This window comes from Musca vetustissima, unplaced genomic scaffold (assembly GCF_032173495.1).
Source record: "Musca vetustissima isolate MV318-11 ecotype Yass unplaced genomic scaffold, APGP_CSIRO_Mvet_v1 utg6013, whole genome shotgun sequence".
In the NCBI taxonomy this organism is placed as follows: Eukaryota; Metazoa; Arthropoda; class Insecta; order Diptera; family Muscidae; genus Musca; species Musca vetustissima.
The window spans coordinates 410,269-429,580 of NW_026889308.1; the positions used below are offsets into that span (position 1 = coordinate 410,269).

At 36.0% G+C, this 19,312-nt stretch overlaps 5 protein-coding genes across 5 annotated transcripts; 3 read left to right on the top strand and 2 right to left on the bottom strand.

Moving 5' to 3' along the window:
• The first annotated feature begins 1,445 nt into the window (after window positions 1-1,445).
• Window positions 1,446-2,625, top strand: LOC133337016 (mRNA-decapping enzyme 1A). The gene has a single exon (XM_061545281.1). The coding sequence runs from the start codon at window positions 1,448-1,450 to the stop codon at window positions 2,600-2,602; it is 1,155 nt and encodes a 384-aa protein (XP_061401265.1). The 5' UTR covers window positions 1,446-1,447; the 3' UTR covers window positions 2,603-2,625.
• A 517-nt stretch (window positions 2,626-3,142) lies between these two features.
• Window positions 3,143-8,110, bottom strand: LOC133337017 (uncharacterized). The gene is made up of 5 exons (XM_061545282.1): window positions 8,027-8,110; window positions 7,784-7,947; window positions 5,581-7,698; window positions 4,700-5,500; window positions 3,143-4,639 (listed from the first exon to the last, which is right to left on the bottom strand). Exons 1-5 carry the CDS (start codon window positions 8,082-8,084, stop codon window positions 3,143-3,145), a joined length of 4,638 nt encoding a protein of 1,545 aa, XP_061401266.1. The 5' UTR covers window positions 8,085-8,110.
• Window positions 8,111-8,841: 731 nt separating this feature from the next.
• LOC133337018 (uncharacterized) lies at window positions 8,842-9,314 on the top strand. Its single transcript, XM_061545283.1, has 2 exons — window positions 8,842-9,094; window positions 9,235-9,314. The coding sequence occupies exons 1-2, from the start codon at window positions 8,842-8,844 to the stop codon at window positions 9,312-9,314; spliced, it is 333 nt and encodes a 110-aa protein (XP_061401267.1).
• A 2-nt stretch (window positions 9,315-9,316) lies between these two features.
• On the top strand, window positions 9,317-11,201 carry LOC133337060 (UBX domain-containing protein 6). Its single transcript, XM_061545326.1, has 5 exons — window positions 9,317-9,847; window positions 9,918-10,012; window positions 10,065-10,488; window positions 10,891-11,039; window positions 11,099-11,201. The coding sequence occupies exons 1-5, from the start codon at window positions 9,317-9,319 to the stop codon at window positions 11,199-11,201; spliced, it is 1,302 nt and encodes a 433-aa protein (XP_061401310.1).
• Window positions 11,202-12,737: 1,536 nt separating this feature from the next.
• Window positions 12,738-13,536, bottom strand: LOC133337043 (proteasome subunit alpha type-5). Its single transcript, XM_061545307.1, has 2 exons — window positions 13,389-13,536; window positions 12,738-13,333 (listed from the first exon to the last, which is right to left on the bottom strand). Exons 1-2 carry the CDS (start codon window positions 13,519-13,521, stop codon window positions 12,738-12,740), a joined length of 729 nt encoding a protein of 242 aa, XP_061401291.1. The 5' UTR covers window positions 13,522-13,536.
• Between the last annotated feature and the right edge of the window lie 5,776 nt (window positions 13,537-19,312).

Here is a 19,312-nt window from a genome sequence, read left to right on the forward strand (position 1 = left end):
TGTAAACAAATGACAATATTTTCTTACTACACACAGACAAACAATAGTTTTGAAACAAAAAACTGATTCATAAATGCAGAAACTCTCGTCTGTCAGGGGTAAATATTAATTCAAATTAAGAACTATTTAATGCAAATTAAGGCTCTCGTCTGTCTTTGGTATTACTTGTATAATTGTAGCATGGTACAATTATACAAAGTACGCTATCTTTTGTCAAAAAAAAAAAAAAAAAAAATACAGCTCTGCCTTGTGCACTATAATTACAGAATAAATAAGAGCAAATGCATATATTTGTTTTGTTAATTTGACATATTTTTAAAATTTTACCAAAACCACGAAATATTAATGGAAAATGTCAGGTTTTCTTTTCAAACTCGAATCGGGAATATGATTTCAAGCACAAATAAAAAATTTCTTGTTACCAATGTTGAAAAATCCATCTTTAAACTAATAGTAATGGGATTAAATTGTCAATTCCATATGTCAAATAAATCCTCATTAAATAGGTAACCCGGCAAAAATTTATGATGTAAATGCCATTTAATTTTAAAGTTTCTCACAATATGACACACACTGTCAAACCTTTGAATACGACTAAATAACAAAGTAATTTCTGACGAAAGATGCAAAAAATCATTTGCATTTCATTTAAATTTCTAATATTCAATAAATAAACTAGATTTAAGGCCCAAACACATCCAACGCGTTGAGAGTTTTATCATATCATGTCAAACGCACAAAGAATTAAAATATATTCAACACCTCACACTAGAGTAGCCATTTTGCTGTGTATAGCGCGACGGTAATCATTTTACAGTGGATAGAACGTCAACGTTCTGATCGTTCATTTCACTGAGTTGTTCGTTGAACCAGTTTCTTTCCTGAGCGACATATCTCTGGTGGCATTCCGAAGGAAGGATTCAACAATTTCCCATAAAATCGCAATCGAAGTGGCTTATTTGCTTGTACATTTCGAAATTTTCGTAAAGTGAGTGTGAGGTAGTTTTAGCTATTTTTGAGAACTGATATAACTCTGGGCACTGGAGGCCATTGCTGCTCGCTTTGTGTATGTTAGAAGTTCAGGCCTATCTCGCTGTGGCTACCATATCCTAATCACACGTATCTGTTAATTGTTTACTTTTCCACTTCCATGATGGTTCTCATTCCGTCATCTAATAGAGTAATATCTGCGAATGTTCATTGTGGTTCGATTACACGATAATTTCTTGCATATATATCTTGGTAATTGTATACGACCAATTAAATGAGTATTTGCAACAAAGAGCATGCACCTATGATTCGATATGGATTGGGTTGTCTTCCAAGGGTTATATAAAGACTCATCGATATTTCATTTCTTCTTATTCTCCTTAGTTTTTTTTTCAGAGGCAACATATTTAGGTCTCCAAACGGTATCTCAGCGCTCATATCGAGATTAACAGAAGTCATGATGGCAGATAAGAGCAAAACGCGTATGAACTTGGCTGCAATCAAAAAGGTCGATCCTTACGCCAAGGATATTGTAGATACGTCATCTCATGTAGCATTTTATATATTTGATTCGGATCAGAATGAGTGGGAGAAAACGGACGTTGAGGGTGCTTTCTTCATTTATAGTCGCAATGCACAACCATTTCACAGTATTTTCATTAATAACCGCTTAAATACAACCTCGTTTGTGGAACCCATTACACCACATCTGGAACTACAGGCCCAAGCACCCTTTTTGTTGTACCGCAACGAAAGGTCCCGTATCCGAGGTTTTTGGTTTTATAACAGCTTGGAATGTGATCGCATAAGCAAATTGGTTAGCGACCTGGTACACACAGTAGCCAGTACAACTGAAAACGGTTCACACGTTAATAATGATGCAAAGGCAGGCAACAGCAATAACAATAATGTCAACATATTTAAAATGTTGTCCAATGCACAACAAGAGTTCAATAACCAGAACCAAAAACAGCAAGCGCCTTTGAAAGCTTCGGGAAACGTTTTGAAATTTTTTGAAGCCGCTAAACCAACAACTGATATCGCTTACACACCACGAATATTACCCAATACTTTATTAGTAGAACAACTTGAAAAACAACAGCGCGATATACAGCCAGCGCAACAACAGCAGCAGACAGCCGGTTTTGAAGATTCGACCGTCACAAAACGCCTATCGTGCTCCTTGCTGGAAAACTCTACAAATTCCTTGCACAACCAATCAATACCACGACCTGGTAGCACTTCAACATTGGACAATACGGCTGTGTTAAATAGAGGCCCCGACTTTGGCTTTGCACAGGCCCTAACAGCGGCGACATGCTCTTCTACGTCAAATATTGGCGAACAGATATCACTTAGCAAAATCTTTTCAAATCTGAATTTTCAAAAAAGCTTGTCACAGGCAACAGAGGTTGCCAAGCCGGCACTTATGCCCCCAACAATGTTCGACAAACCATCATCGACTACGCCTTCTCAAACCAATTTTGCAGAACAGGAACACAAGGAGCCTCTCACTAAGCATCAGTTTATACAAGCGTTCAATTATCTGATACAAAACGATGATGATTTTGTAGATAAATTACATGAAGCTTATCTTAAGACCTGTCAATAAAACATTGATAAAAAATGTAAAAACGAAGTTTTTCTGAAACAATTCTTTGGATATTTTTAATACTTTTTCGTTGATTCATTATAGTTCATCATTAAATTTGAACTGGCTGCGAATTTTACCAGTTAAGTAATTTTTTGTGTTAAATGTGTTTAAAAAATATTTAACACCAAAAATTACGATTCCAGAAACACACACATTTTAATACATGCATAATGAAATTGTCTGATTTGTTTTAAATTATTTATTGTTTGTAAATATTTGCGATATTATATATGTATGTATATATTTATGTATACTATGTACATGGTGACCAGTATTTTTCAAATAATAGTTAGGCCAATTTTCGACTACAAAAATAGATGTAATGCTAAATAATAGATATTCTGAATAGAACTGTAACTAAAGGGAAGACTAAATTACACCATGATAATGCTGATCGGCGATCAAATTATACAAATTTCAAGAATCGTCTGAGTACAATTATTTTCCTGTACGATGTGCAGAGGCTAAATAAGAGTAATAATTAAGGGACTGATTGAATCAGTTGTTTTCGTTTTCTCTACTGTTGTGGTTGTTATTATTATTTCGTCTCAGTAAGAGGCTGGCATTTGGATCCAATGAGTAGATGTCCGGTTCGAAGACTGGAGGACATTCCATGTTGGGGTACTCGGTGGTTGAAACGCCGGAAACTGATTGTGGAATATCATTAGCGTTACTAGCCTTCGATGGAGGTGGCGGCGCAGTTACATCAGGGGCAGTTATAATATCATTGTTAGCAACTGGCGTTACAATAGATTGTTTACGGTTGGAATTCTTCTTGGGAAACACGACTTGAGAAAAAATCTCCTGGTCATAATCTCGGCCAGTGTATGCATTGCTTCCGCTTATATGTTCTTGCTGGCTATTAGCATTATTTTGATGACCGAAAAGTGTCCGATGGAATAGGGGCGAATTGCAGTTTTTCTTGTCCTTCTTGCTATCGTTTTTGTTATTTGCGTTTGGCGCCGAAGAGGAGCTAGAAAAACTCAACTTACCAAATATTGGCATTGGAGCAGAATTTTTTCGTTGAGCATCGTATTTACCAGCTTTTTCCTTCAGTTCGTTGTTATATGTTTGACTTTTCTTAATGCCAGAATTTCCGCAGGCATCGCTGGACAAATTGCTCGTCTTTTTGTTAAGGGGCAAAGTCATTGTCGTTCCTGCGGCGCTGCTGGAGGATCCATGTTTGCCAAATTGGAAAATTCTCTCACTAGAGGTCTTAAAAGTTTCCAGTTTTCCTTTCTTCTTAAAACTGCCTAGTCTACGTTCGCCCCCAGGACCAATATTAAAATCGGCAGATGAACAGCTACTACTTGTGGAGTTCTTTTTAAGCTTATTCGAGGAGAGTAAAAATGACTTTGATTTCATAGCAGAGGTCCAATTGCTGCTACTACACATGGTGTCGTGCATATCTGTGTGCTGCGTCAAATGACGATTACTTTGAAGGTATTGTCGAGCAGTAGTTGATGGTGCACCCAATGGTTCATCGCCAGATATGAGTTCATAGCCAAAATCTCTTAATTTTAATCCTTCTTTTGTCCGCGTAAGTTGTATATCTTCATCGTCTGGCTTAAAGCTAATTTCGTAATCAGGCGGTTTAGGAAGACTGCGGCTCTGAGTCTTTGAAACTTTTTGATCTTCGCAATGTTGGCCCCCACCGCCATCGTCAGGTAATCCATTACCTTGATTTTGTTGCCTCTGAGCAACGTTTCGTTTGTGATCTTCCTTCTTTTCTACGCCTAATAGAACGCGGTTATTGTACATTTCTTGGGCCTCCTCTTCTTGCTTCTGTAGCATCAAATCCTTTAGAGTTACAAAGCCTTGAATGTTAGTGGGAAGGGCATCCCACGCATTAGTTGAATTAATTTTCGGTAAATTGTAGTCTAAAGTCCGTGATGTTTGGAAATCGAACTCCACTAAATTGGGATTTGAGGCATGAATGAAGTTGTACGGTATTTTCTTCACACTCTTGCTAGGGCTCGTCACACCCTTGGATTGCTGAATGGTTTCTTCGTCGTTTAGTCGTGTTTGTGGGATACTCAGATCAGTTAATCCTACATTTGACGTCATGGATGTGGCATCCTTATAAATGAGCGGCACGGGTGCTGGCGATGAGGGCGGTTCCAGGCTCACCATAGATGTTTCACATCCACTTGACGTTTGTCTCGGGTGTGAATGAACAGTTTTTTCGTTAGTAGAAGTCAACGCTACGGTATGTTGTTGTTGCGGTTGTTGAACAGGCTGTCGTTGCTGGGGCTGCTGTTGAGGCAGTAGTGTTGACTGCTGTTGTTCTCCGCAGTGAACATTAGTGCTAGACACATTGATTGGGTGTAGAGACGAATCTTGATACACGGGAGCATTTGTTCCAATCTGAATGCCAGAATTACCACCAGGTACTTTACGATATGACCGGAATTGGTCTGTAGGCACAGGAATATCATTGGACATTTTTTTCTCATTAGCAGAAGAACTTTTAAATTGCAATGAGCCCTTCGTAAGTTTTCTCAAGGAACCCAGGTAGCGTCGATCGCTCTTTGTAGATATAGGTGTCGAATTTGGCGTTTTTGTTTGAACTGAGGCCGAAGACACCGACATTTCCCTATTTGCTTGCGGAGAAGGAGTGCAAAGATTTTTTGTAACGACAGATTCACTTTCTTCACTGGAGCTATCATTTTCTGAGAACAATGTGCTAGAGTCTATTTCTGCCTCTGACCCGTTTAGTGTGTTGGTATGTTGCGCTAATGTGGACACTCTTATAAATTCTACCCATTGGTTCAGTGCATCTTGTGATTCGGCAGCGAAGTAAAAAGTCTTTGCCGAGTGGTAGACCTTAAAGGCAAATGGTTTCGAATGGACCTCCTAAATAATTTATAAAACAAATAGATTTGACTCTTTCGAATATATGTTTATGGCTTAAATCAATTTAAATGAGTACTAACCTTTGCTAATGAAACTGTAAAACCTGGAAGAAAAATTACACAGTTCGCCTTCGAGGCTTCTTTGGAACGGAAGCCATATAAAATTGTGTCCAACATTACGAAGTACAAACGATCCCAGAAAGTGACACCTCGTTTGTCTTTGGTCCTTCGGTACAGGTAACCCTGAATGTCGCCAGTACCTAGAATTTTCAGATTAACATTTCTCCTCTTGCTAATCAAACTGTGTTTCTTTTTCAGTGTCAATGTTCTGGTTTTTGTAGGAGTGTGAATTTCACTTCCTTCTGTTGGAGCATCACTTGTGGCTGCCAGCGAAAATGTACTATTATGGATCGCACTGGCATCCCCTGCATTGTTCGGCGATACATTCGGACTATTCGTGGTCATTTTCGGCTGTGACGATTCATGCTGAATTTGTTGTGTTTTCAGAGGTACAGGCGATGTGGTTATTCCTTGCATTAGGCCTGGGGGTTTGGGTGGAGGAATGGGGACTGTGCGTGGACTCATTTCGTGTAGCTTTTTGGGGCGTGGCGGGGGTACAGGTGGCGTTACTATTAAAAATTCCTTTCTTGGTTCAATGGCAGGAGGTGTATCGGAGTCCTCGCCAGAGTTATCATAGGCCGGCGTACTATGACTTTTATCAAGTCTACCTCGTCTTACTACCACTGGAATATTTATGGTCTCAACCAAGGAGTTTTTATTGCTAATGTTTTCCTTGTTAGGGCCCTCTGCTGATACGTCTGATTTTTCTTGAGCAAATCGTAGCGACTCCGTGCCATCTTCCTCTTCGTCCGCAAATGGAATCGGTTCAAATGTCTCCAATATTGTATTCTGAACATTGCATGTGTACTTTTCGTCAAGTGGGTAATCCTCAGCCTTCATTGTGGCATCGAAGCGCACCACTTTGCATACTCCAGGTTTGGATGAGAGTGACTTATCACTAGACTGCTCAACGATTTTACGCAATTTCTTATCGTTGAACTCGCCAACGTATTTGGAATTAGATCCGCCACTAATACCTATGCATGTCGTAGGCCTCGGATTAATTTCGAGCCCAAAACCAAAGGAAACTGATTTGTCTCGTAAACTGGGTGATGAGGGATCTCCTCCTATGCCAGATTTGCTCTCAATCCAATGGGACACAACACCTAAGCTTTTGTGTCGCATGACTTCATCCCCGCAAATAGTATTTCGTCTTTGTAGCATTGCTCTGGGCTTCGGATAATACAAACGACTTTCCTTCTCCAAAACTTTGGCGTCCGTCGGAGTTAAAATATCACTGCATATGGAATCTGTATCAGCATCATCGTTTTTCTCATTTTCCACGTTCAATGTCAACGGAGGCATTTTGAATGTAGTCTCGGGGACATCAAGAAATCCTGGTCGGGGGCTTGGGACATTTTCTCCCCATCGCGTCCCAATGTTCCGTTTCTTGCTAGGAAGGCGATATGGTTGCATGTAAATCTGACCATAAATTTTTGTGTGTTTTGGCCGTTTCTTGAGTGTTAGCAATACATCGGGCAATGATTCCCTCAACTGTAGTAGTACTGTTTTATATTGCCACCCAACCACCGTTTGATAGTTTATCTGAACTATTTCATCGCCGTCTTCTATTTTTCCCGAATTGTGCGCTGGTGAGTTGTGTTTAATATCTGTTACCCGATGAACCCCATGGTAGCTAGTTTCAATATTGAAACCAAGTTCAGACTCCCTCTTCTTCAAAGTAACTAAATTAAGGGACGCCGGTTGTAGTAGCATCGGATCAGTGATGTCCTGAATAATGTAGTTAGCTAAACGTTCCAATGTCTCAGCCGTCGTCCGAATTTGTTCTACTGGTCGCTCTACGAAGCGCTCTCTTTGTGCGATCGTTGCCATTTCCAAACCTAGTCTGAGCATTTTTCGACAAATTTCAGTAAACTGAAACTGGCCGAGGAAAGGTGATCGGTCCAGCCAACATATCAAAGGCTTGATTGTGGCAATTGTTCGCGTAATATCGTTGAGAACCTGCGTCTCAATCATAGTCTCTCCCGTTTTCAGCGCCAGTTGACGGTGGAGGCAACGAGCAGCGGTCGCCACATGCAGCGCCATAAATTGTAGGTTTTCCTTGTCCAAGTTGAAGTGCTACCAAATAAGAAGTACGGTATTAAGAAATTGTCAATAGCCCTGCCCCCTCCAACAACACAGTACTATACTTCATTCAACTTACAAAGTTTCTCAAATTTTCCACAGCTTCCAAAACTATTTCCTGGTGGCCGATGGAAGTCATGCCTAGCTGTTCCAGCTCATAAGGCCTAATATTCAATAGCTGGTGACCACCGACTTTCTTATTATGAAAGGAGAACACATATTTATACATCGAGTCATCCAGACCTACAACAAACAAGAGCACCACCACATGACATGATTCACACAAACGATTCAACAAATCCACACGTTGCTCTTCCCAAACCTTTTATCCAGTCGGTCACTTGTTCCGGAGACCATTCGGCTACATTAATATAAGCCATTTTCCTCTAATTATTCTATTTATTTATGGAAAAATAAATCTTGCCATTGTCACTGCGCTACGTTGCCGGACTGCGGACTGGTATTTGTGTACTTTTGTTTGTTGTGTTGCCACATTTGTTACCATTGTGAAGTGTATGATGCAAGGTAGATATACAAGGTAGCCGCATCGGCGAATTTCTACAACAAACATCGGTTGTTGTATTTTGATATGTCAAAAATATTTTGCCAAAACAAACAGATTGGCAAGATTTTTTTACACAAATTCTTGTAGAAAATGCAAAAAAGCTCTTCGTAATTCGGAGATTTTCATTCATAATTTTGTTTTTTAATTTTTTGGTTCAACATTACAACAACATTTTTGACATTTATTTGTCCAACAGCTGGGCCGATGCGGCTACCTTATTAAATATACCTTGGTATGATGTTTGAGTTGCAATGTAGGCATCAAACATGCTATTATTGTATGATGTGTGTGTGTGTGTGAATCGCAATGTGGGCATCGTATTCCTCTGTTCCTTGTCAATATTTTCTTGATTCTCAGTGGCAACATTGCAAATTCTTAAAGTTATCAATGTGGCATTATTGCGAAACGATTATATCTGGTAAACATCAAATACATTCCGCTGGCGATTACCTCGTAATCGACACAAGATATACCATCTCACTTTGATTAAAGAAAACCTTGACTTGCGAATCATTCCTTTGACGTTTTTGCAAATAAATTGAAAACCTATATTTTACTTATGCCTATGCGAGATGCATAGTGGCGATTCTTTCCGGGATCATCTAAACAAAGCTCTCCAAGCCTTTGCATTACAAGTGGAAAAAACAAGTCAGACATTTATAACGCTCCTGAAAGAGGCTGTTGGTCGAGCTGACTCAATTTTTACGCCTTTGCAGAGGACACTTCTTTATGTGTTGCTAGCATTGGTATTGTGCACCCTAATAATAATAGGCTACAGTTGGAAAATTTACGGAAAGGTCATAAACGAGAAATTTGTGCGACCTAGTAAGTTGGAGTTTGATAATGAAAATTTTTTGGGTAAATTGTTATTAGGAATTTTATTCGGCTTTCGAATATGTTGGGAATATTTTTGGACGAATGCCATTCATTAACGTCGAATAACAGAGGATGTTTTTCGTTTAAAGGTACCCTTAAGGAGATCGAAGAGCTCAAACTGTCTGTGGATAAGTTGAAACTTCCTAAGGAACACTCGCCGAGAATTTAAGTATGTCAAAAATTAAACAGTACTTTAAAAAGAAGAAGGACGAAGCCGCATTTAAATTCAAGCTTGGCGGTGGTAGTTTGGGTCAGGGACATTCGTTAAGTTCTTCAGAGCCAGGAACGTCTTCTTCGCAAGGAAGAAAATCTAACTACGAGGAGTACGTACCACCAAAAAGGAAAGAATTAAGCAATGAGGCCAAAGCAGCGGCAGAAGCCGCTCTGGCACGCATCGAGAAAAGGGGCGATGCCAAGACTTTGAATACTTCGCTAGCAGCAATAAAAGCTAGAGCTAAACAAGAACTTCAAGCTGAAGCGGCAGCTCTCAAACAGGAGACAGAGTGTGCAAACAACGAAAACGCACCCACTTCTAACGTGGCGTCTATATTTTATCGTTGCCCTCTAGTGAGTGACGAAATACTTCCCCGAAAGGAATGGAGAGGAAAAATAAAAGAGTTTTTGTACCAGCAACTAGAAAACAGCGATGAAAAAGCCTTGACATCTTGCTTAATAATTCAGAATTGTAATAGTAAAGAGAAGGTAAGCGATAGTACCGATCGAAGCATAAATATTGCGTTTTTAAATTAATTCGAATGTTTGTAATATTCAGGCAGAGGAATGCGTTCAGACTCTTTGTAAATATTTGGAAAATATTATCAACCACCCTAATGAGGAAAAGTACTGTTCAATACGTATGTCTAACAGGTAATGAGGTATGCTTCAATTTAATATGAATTTTACTTACGGTGTTTTTTAGGATATTCTCCGATAAAGTTCGATATGTCGAGGGAGCACTGGATTTTCTTAATGCTTGTGGTTTTCGAGAAATAATGTTGGACAACGAATTATTTTTGATATGGTCCAAAGATAATATAGAAAAAGACTACGATTTACCATTAATGTTAGAGTCCTTGAGAAATGCTGAACAGATACATTTGGAGTTGGACAGGAATATAAAAGTTCTTTTGCCTTCGCAGGCAAAAAATGTTAGTTTGCCAGACGACTTCTATCGCATATCCCCTGAAGAACTTAAAAGAGAACAACAACTCAGAACTGAAGCTTTGGAAAACGCCCAAATACTGAAAACAAAAGCGATGCGCGAACGCGAAGAACAGCGACTCATGAGAATGTACAAATACGCGTTGATACGAGTAAAGTTCCCGAATGGACTCTACATTCAAGTAAGTCAAGTGCCTTTATTTAATTTAATTGCATCTGTATTTAATTTGCAATTGAAGCCAAATTATACATTCAATGGCCAATTTATATATTATTACAAGGAATCCACCTTACATCATAACTATCGTTAATTATAAATATACTACATTAGATACTTAAAATAAATGTTAATATCTTAAATTTTAATATTTTAAAAGAATTATGCGGATGCATTTTTAAAATTAATTCTGAAATGAATGATAAATTATCAGTGTGATTGTTACGGAGTATTTAAATGAAAATCAATTTTTACAAAATAATATAAATAATTTAGGATATATTAAAAATACCAGCAGAGTTAATTAAAAATGCCAGCATAGACAACAAGCATTGTCTTAAAAATATTTTTCTGATTTATTACAAAGGGAACATTTGATGTTTACGAAAAGCTTATTGATGTCTATGAATTTGTGCAATCATGCTTACAAAACGAATGTATGGACTTCAATTTAATGTTGCCCAATGGCGGTAAATTCTCCGAAGACGACATGGAGAAGACACTATTTGATTTAAGGTCAGTTCAAATGAAGTACACACGAATGTAGTAATCAACATTTATAATTTTTGTTACAGACTTATACCAAATGTAGTATTACTCTTTACATCACCAGGAGAATTGGGGTCAGACGGCAATTTTTTGAAAGAAGATCTATTGCTGCTTGTACAAAATATGTAATATTAGTGTAATAAAATAAGAGTGGCGAAATTTAACAAATGTGCGGGTTTCATTTGAAATTGCATGCGATCACCTATAAATTTACGATATAAATTCACATACAATGTACAACATATTTTGTTACGTAGTATTTCAGCAAGTAAGATCTTATACAAAGGAAAATGGGACGATGTAAGAAATGTTGTATGCTATGGAATATTAACATTCGATATATATTATATGTTAATCTGGTCTAAATATATCTTTATTATTTTTGCAGATTTTGATTTATAGCTTAGGGTTGAACATACTAAATGTAATAAAATTATCCCATATTTTCTTATTTTGAATGAATAATTTTTATTATATGTACTAGCATATTCCGGTTACTTCGTTAGCGAATGTGGGAGATATTTAAATTTGTCTTTACATATTATTATACTGTTTTCAGAAAAGCTATTCAAACTACACACCAATATCAGCGATAATTAAACATAGTATCTTTGATCTCTTATAGTATGTATTTTCAATATTGCCTCCATATCTATACAGCTCACAACACTTCTGACCACAGCAAAAATTCCCATGTGAAGTGTCATAAGTGTATTTTTTGGTAATTTTCTTTAAGTTCTAATAATTTTTTAGATAAAATTTACAAATTCAAAGTATATTGCAATAATTTATTGACCCTTTTGGCTTTTCATTACAAAATAAAGGCTTATTAATTTGTTAACATTTATTACTTTTTGTACTCTTGTACCAAAACTAATTTCATAATTCGAGCTCTATAGGATCACCCAAATTTTACCGAACTTAGTAACATTTAGTGCACATTAAAATAAATTTACATAGCTAACTACCTCAACAATCCAATTGAAATCCTATTTCCCAATTTAAGTATTCCAGTCCGATCGGTTCAACCAAATTGTACCAAATTTAGTACCATTTAGTAAACATAACTTCCTACGAATCTGGGATTTTTTGAAATAAGGGATTCAATTCACATTCGCAGAAAAATTCTTCATCAAATTTTATTATCATTAACATTATAACAATATTGTTTGAATCGAAGACTAATTTATCGAATAGCTGTTATTGTTTTAAGAAAATAATAAGGGGAGAGGGGCGCATTTGGATTCTTTCTGCTTTCAGGCCTTATACAATTTTTAATTTTATGTTTGGGTTTTTATAAAATTTAACTGATAGGTACAGATGTAACCTTTACACTGGATACACATCTGACATACTTTAAGTCCGATTTAAATATTTTATTACTGTTTTAATGGACGAAGCCAGGGGGCAGCTTTGAACAAGGCTTTCCATTTTTGAACGGCGCTTTTCATACATAAAATTGCAAAAAAACTACTAAAATTGTTCCTTGCGGCATTGTTCTTTTTAATAACATGATGTCCGATGCTCCCAAATATGCTACTTTTGTAAATAAAAACAACGTATTTACCGTCGACGGCCAAAATTCTGTTCATTTAAGTATGATGAAAAGTTACAATAAAAAATTATATATATTACATTTGATGCTTTCATATAATGTTGACATTTTTAAGCCAAATCATTGATGATCTTCTCCACTTCTTCTTTTGTATGCATGCGGAATAATTTCTCCGGCGTCATTGTCATCACTTCAACATTGGTGGAATTTATTTTGTCCTCCATTACCTGTTTCAAGGTGTTCAGTGCCAAAACAATGGCGTCATTTAAGGTCATTTCAGCAGTGTAATTGTCTTGTAAGTTCTGCTGGGCACCTTCACTACCAGATCCAATGGCTTTTGCGCCATATCTAATATATGTACCAGATGGATCCATGTGCCAAAGTTGTGGTTTGCCTTCCTCTATTCCTGCAAAGAGAATTGCAACGCCAAATGGCCGACTCATAGCGGAACCGCCATCACCACTATCACCAAACTGTATAGCCAAAGCAGACACAGCTTGTGCACACGATTCAATAGACATACGCTCATTATAAACGAACCAATGATTTTGACATTCCACCCGTGCCCTCTCTATTAAAGTTCTTGCATCAGCCATTAAACCAGATGTGGCACAGCCAATGTGTTTGTCGACTTCTACAATTTTCTCCACTGTGCTTGGCACCATTAGTGAGGAAGTAATGCGTTTCTCAACAGCCAATACAACACCTAAAGTAAACCCACTTTAGCTTTCCAATTGCAAAAAAAAACTACTAATATTTACCTTCTGATGTACATATGCCAATGGCGGTTGATCCCAGCTTAATAGCTTCGATAGCATATTCCACCTGAAAGAGTCTTCCTTCAGGAGAAAACGTATTTACTCCACGATCATATTCAGAGCGGGTGAGAAACATCTGTGAATATTTAATTAGTAACTAGACATGTTAAATTAACTATTAACTTACAATTGGATATATCTCTTATTTAGCGGTACCAATCAATTTAATTATTCTCAAACAATCTGAATGTGCAAAATGACAAAACACTTTTGCCCAAAAGACAGCGAAGCCAAAGTAACCAGAGTCAACGGCGATACGGAGGTTGTCAGTGTTACCAACTAAAAAGATCGAATATTTGCACAATCGGGCAATTCATGGCACAATAAATAGGTAGTCCATTTACCGTTATCGTTAAAGAAAACAACACCGATCAAGATCTATTATGCCATGTTCTGACGGGCATTCGAACAACGTAGTTCGCTCTCAGAATTACGTATATGAATTCATGTCATCAGAGTTTTTTATTTCAAACTTTTTGTTTCTTGTTTCACACCAAAATTGTAACATATTTGCGTGATTCACATATGGATCTAAATAGAAAAAATAATTCTCTTTCTCCTGACTATAATATCAACCCCTATCTCTTTACTTTTAATTCATGTTTTTCATTTTTTCTGAAAATATTGTTGTTTTCAATACATTTTTATATTTTCTCAACTCAAATGTCACATTTAAAAAATGGGAGAATTTTTGTTTGGGTTTCCCCACTTTTGTTTCTCGTTTTGTACGCTAATTAGAACCAAGGGGAAAGAAATGCACATTGCATTATGTAGACAACAAAATTAACATCGTTCTGCATATATAAAAACTAGAATATTGGTTACTTTTCATTCATCATTTTCAATTTTACTGAAAAAGTTTGAAAAATTTTGTCATGCTGTCAAAATTAATTTATTTTCGATAAATTCTCTCAATTGTTAGAGATGGGACAAAATTCTTGGTGATTCAGAGAGTGATTCGAATTGAACAACGTACAAAATTCGGTGTTCGCTCAGACAATTTTATATGGGGAACTAAGTAATTACTTCATAATCTAGGGTCGAACAACGAATGAGAGAGCGAACAACGCTCGTCTGTACATGGCATTAATAAGGTCACCAAGATAGCAATCGAAATCGGAAAACATCTGTTTTTTTCTCAAGTCTAATGTCAAAAATTTCGATTTTGTTTACGTTTTCATCAAGATCTATTAATAAGGTCACCAAGATAGCAATCGAAATCGGAAAACAGCTTTTTTTTCTCAAGTCTAATGTCAAAAATTTCGACTTTGTTTACGTTTTCATAATGGAAGTCAATTCACAATAATGCATTTTGACAGCAAACTTGAGAGGTATCGATAATCAGCTGGTCTCCCTTGGTGACCTTATACCTTATTTTTCGAGAGAGCAAGAGTTACTCTCACACACCTTGTGTCTGTGTGACCAAACAAATGAATATGTATTTGTTGCCGACTGCTGTTCAACACATATCCTGTCATTCCCTGTAGGGAAATGAACCAATTTTAAACTAACTTTAAACTAATTTTAAAATAGTCACTACTAGTCCATTTATCGATAATTTTTCTTTGGACCAACTGACTATTTTTACATGACGATGGTCGCGGTAGTAGTCAGTAACTTTTCAACTGTTTACAAACTACTTATTTTTGATTTATAGTTAGATTAAAAAAATGCAGACAGTCATCGGTCTAAAAGAGATTAATTTCTATGTAGACTTTTCGAAATGACTATTATTTGGTATATTTTAATATAACTATTTACTAACTTAACTTGGCTAATTTGTAATTATACCAATACTGCAATGTTTGAATCTATGAAATAACGTTGGACAATATACAATTTCAGTTTAGAATTCAATAGATTGAATTATAAATTGCTGAAATTTATATACATAGGTGGAAATACATAAAATATGTCACTGGAAGTGATCGCAGGGTGTCCATAAGGCACTCGAAAACATTTTTTAAATCTTTTAGGTAGGCAGATGAGCATCTGAAATATAGTGAAATTAAAATTCGAATTAGAATAGTTGGTTTTAATTTATATAATAAATTACTTGCTTAAATTCATGCTGAGGCTTTTCACTGATTTTGGCGGGACTCCATGTTTTTATTGGTTTAGAAATTTTACAAATATTCTGCATATGCGCTACAAATTAAAAAAAGATGTGTATCTATATTTACAGATTCTTCCCTTTGCTTTTTACATAATTTTCTACGATGTGACTTGCTAGGAAACATTTCAATTATATTATTAAAACACTTACCAATTTATTTTTAATTTCACACTTAAAAAGCACAATTACAATTAATTACGATTTACACGTCTTCACTCTCCGAACTTTCAAACAGAATGATTTTTCTTCATCTTTGCATCCTGTGTTGTTGTGTGGAATGCAATTCTAACGGTTTCTTGTTTTGCGTGTGTTATGTTTTTGATGACATGAACATATTTTTGGTTTCAATGTGGTTGAGTCTTAGATGACTTTTTTGCTAATTTATAATCAGTTGATTAATAATTTCTTTATAACTAAACATTTTATAAACTAGTTGATGAAAGTCCTACAGGGTTGTTTATGTGTGTTTTTATGATATTTTTATTTGTTGTTGTTGTTTTTAACAGTGCTCGCGAGAATTCGCGAACATTTGTTTTTTGAATTTTTCAAAAGAATATTCTTCAGCAAAGAATCAATCTCAACAACGACTAAACAAATGAGCGTAATGCCATGTTCTGACGAGCATTCGAACAACGTAGTTCGCTCTCAGAATTACCTAGATGAATTAACCCGTTCATACAACACTATTCTTAATTCATGTCATCAGAATTTCCTTTTTCAAATTTGTTGTTTCTCCTTTTACACAGAAATCTCAACATATTTGTGTGTATTACCTATACATTTAAATAGAGAAAATTAACCTCTTTCTCCTGAATATAGTCAGAACCCATAGCTATTTACTTTTCATTCATGTTTTCCATTTTTTCTGAAAATTTTGTTGTTTTTAATACATTTTTATATTTTCTCAATTAAAATGTCACACACTGTCACTATACAAATTTGGAGAATTTTTTGTTTGAGTTTCCCCACATTTGTTTCTTGTTTTGTACGCTAATTAGAATCAAGGGAAAATAAATGTATATTGCATTATGTAGAAAACAAAATTTACATCCTGCTGCATATATAAAAACTATACAATTTTTAACTTTTCATTCATCATTTTCAATTTTACTGAAAAAGTTTGAAAATTTTATAAATATTTTCATGCTGTCAAAATTAATTTATTGTCGATAAATCCTCTCAATTGTTAGGGATGGGACAAATTTCTTAGTTATTCAGAGAGTGATTCGAATTGAACAACGAACAAAAGTCGGTGTTCGCTCAGACATTTTTGTATGGGGAACTAAGTAATTACTTCATAATTAAGGGTCGAACAACGAATGAGAGAGCGAACGACGCTCGTCTGTACATGGCATAAGAATCCGTGTGAGTTGAGCGGCTCAAGGTACATATTGTTGACGTCCGCACGGCCATCAAGCAGTACGATGACAACCACATCGATTTGGACCTGTAAGTCATCGGACCAAATCGATTTCCTCCCATCACTAATCACTCTTGTTACAAGAAGTAAAACCTAAAGGATCGCCTTGATCGTCAACTTTATATTTACCCAAATCAAGATCTATTAATAAGGTCACCAAGATAGCAATCGAAATCGGAAAACAGCTGTTTTTTCTCAAGTCTAATGTCAAAAATTTCGACTTTGTTTACGTTTTCATAATGGAAGTCAATTCACAATAATGCATTTTGACAGCAAACTTGAGAGGTATCGATAATCAGCTTGTCTCCCTTGGCCATGACCCAAATTAAACCCATAATAAACCTGTCGCCTGACAGTCGAATATTTATTATAATTAAAGTTATTTATCTTTGTATTTGTGCTAAACATCACGTGAGTATTACACGTATACTTGTGGTGTTTGTATATTTGTATGTGTTGTAGTTGTTGCTTTTGCCGGCAAACTCATAATCCAAAAGCTCTAAATTCGTCTGAATTTAGACTTCACAACAGATCCTACGTCCTTTTGGGAATCTGTACAGATATACAAGGTAGCCGCATCCACCGGTAGATATACAAGGTAGCCGTCAAAAATATTTTGCCAAAACAGATTCGCAAGATTTTTTACACAAATTCTTGTTCAAAATGTTAATAAAAGTACTGCCAAACAAGCTCTTCGAAATTCGGAGAGTTTCATTTATAATTTATAGAAATAAAATTGTCATGCTGACAATAAGTTTTTGACAAAAATAAACAAAAACAATTATTAATTTATTTTTTTCAAGAACTATTCTTTGAGGAATAATTAATGAATTAGTGTATTCTTGGGTTATTAGCGGTTTTAGGTTAGTGAAAAATAAAGTTTAGGACCTGGTCGCGATTAATTTGATGTTTCCCACATGCAGCCCATGACTCCTTGTGATGTTGTTTATATTGTGAATTACAATCTATTTTTTCTATGGAGTGGCTTCAAATCTTGCCTTCTGAAAGAAAATTGAAGAACATAAATCCCCGGCTAAATACTAAATCATGGAAATTGTGTTGACCGTATATAATCTTTCCATAGGCATATTTAACCTCCGCCGAGGATTGTGACAAGCACCAAGGGATCGATTCCAATATAGGCTAACATAATCTCCTCGATTTTATGAGTATCTGGGATTTATGGACACATAACACAGAATATGTGGACCAATCGGCGAACGGGGTTATAACTGATTAATCCCAGGTTTCCTTTCCGTCCGCCTCTATAAATGTAGTTTTCTTGAATTTTTATTATTAAAAAAGCCTAAATTTAAAGACCAGTTTTGAAATCGAAATGTTTTTGAAAATGTTTTTGACAATTTACTTTGCAAACAAAAAAGAAAAATGTTTGAAGCCATATGATTGTCACTTACACCTTTTTAAATACACCTTGATAATTTTGTTTTTTTAATTTTTTGCTTCTACATTACAAAAACATTTTTGACATATATTTGCATCAACAGATGGGCCGATGCGGCTACCTTATTAAATATACCTTGAGCTGGCTCATGGCACAATGAATAGGTAGTCCCATGATGCAACAATAAGGTGATGTATCAAAACAAAAACATTTTTGTCTCGAATATCTGTCAAAAATTTCCTTTTATTATTTTAAATGGTTGGCAACACTGCACATCGAATTCAAGTAAAACACACGGTAAACGACCGTCGCTGACTCTAGACTCTCTGGTTCTGTTTAGACCAGGCAGTTAGACTCTAACAGTCAGTTCATGATGCAATAATAAGGTGATGTATCAAAACAAAAACTAGAGTTGATTTTATTCATTTTTGATCGAGGAAATAAAAAAAATATATATTTTGTACAAGGTTTATTGCAATGCCTCGGCAAAAAAATTGACCCTAAACTTAAGTTTTCTCTATGAATTCGCATACTGGCCGACCTTATATAGGCCTTGGTTCAAGGTATATTTAATAAGGTAGCCGCATCGGCCCAGCTGTTGGTGCAAATAATTGTCAAAAATTGTTGACATATCAAAATACAACAACCGATGTTTGATGTAGAAATTCGCCGATGCGGCTACCTTGTATATCTACCTTGCCTTGGTTTATTCATAAGGTTAACAAGGGGGCGAATTCAAAGTGTTCATTGACCGTCAAATTTATTTTTTGAAGAATAAATAAACAAAAAATAGTTTTATTCGAAACTAAATATTCGTGCACAATCTTATCAATACACATTTTTGAAAGATATTTTTATCCTACTCTGCTTTGTATTTCGCGATTAAAAAGTTGGTAGCAAGAGATGACTAAGGCATGAATTTGCCTGCC

Bases quoted from the DNA above. Each gene is read 5' to 3' on its own strand.
- LOC133337016 (XM_061545281.1), top strand. From the start codon at position 1,448: ATGATGGCAGATAAGAGCAAAACGCGTATGAACTTGGCTGCAATCAAA.
- LOC133337017 (XM_061545282.1), bottom strand. From the start codon at position 8,084: ATGGCTTATATTAATGTAGCCGAATGGTCTCCGGAACAAGTGACCGAC. The intron at 7,948-8,026 runs GTTTGGGAAGAG...TGTTTGTTGTAG, and splicing joins AGTGACCGACTGGATAAAAG to GTCTGGATGACTCGATGTAT. The intron at 7,699-7,783 runs GTAAGTTGAATG...CTTATTTGGTAG, and splicing joins TGGAAAATTTGAGAAACTTT to CACTTCAACTTGGACAAGGA.
- LOC133337018 (XM_061545283.1), top strand. From the start codon at position 8,842: ATGCATAGTGGCGATTCTTTCCGGGATCATCTAAACAAAGCTCTCCAA. The intron at 9,095-9,234 runs GTAAGTTGGAGT...TTTCGTTTAAAG, and splicing joins CGAGAAATTTGTGCGACCTA to GTACCCTTAAGGAGATCGAA.
- LOC133337060 (XM_061545326.1), top strand. From the start codon at position 9,317: ATGTCAAAAATTAAACAGTACTTTAAAAAGAAGAAGGACGAAGCCGCA. The intron at 10,489-10,890 runs GTAAGTCAAGTG...TTTATTACAAAG, and splicing joins CGAATGGACTCTACATTCAA to GGAACATTTGATGTTTACGA. The intron at 11,040-11,098 runs GTCAGTTCAAAT...TTTTTGTTACAG, and splicing joins AAGACACTATTTGATTTAAG to ACTTATACCAAATGTAGTAT.
- LOC133337043 (XM_061545307.1), bottom strand. From the start codon at position 13,521: ATGTTTCTCACCCGCTCTGAATATGATCGTGGAGTAAATACGTTTTCT. The intron at 13,334-13,388 runs GTAAATATTAGT...GGTTTACTTTAG, and splicing joins TGGCATATGTACATCAGAAG to GTGTTGTATTGGCTGTTGAG.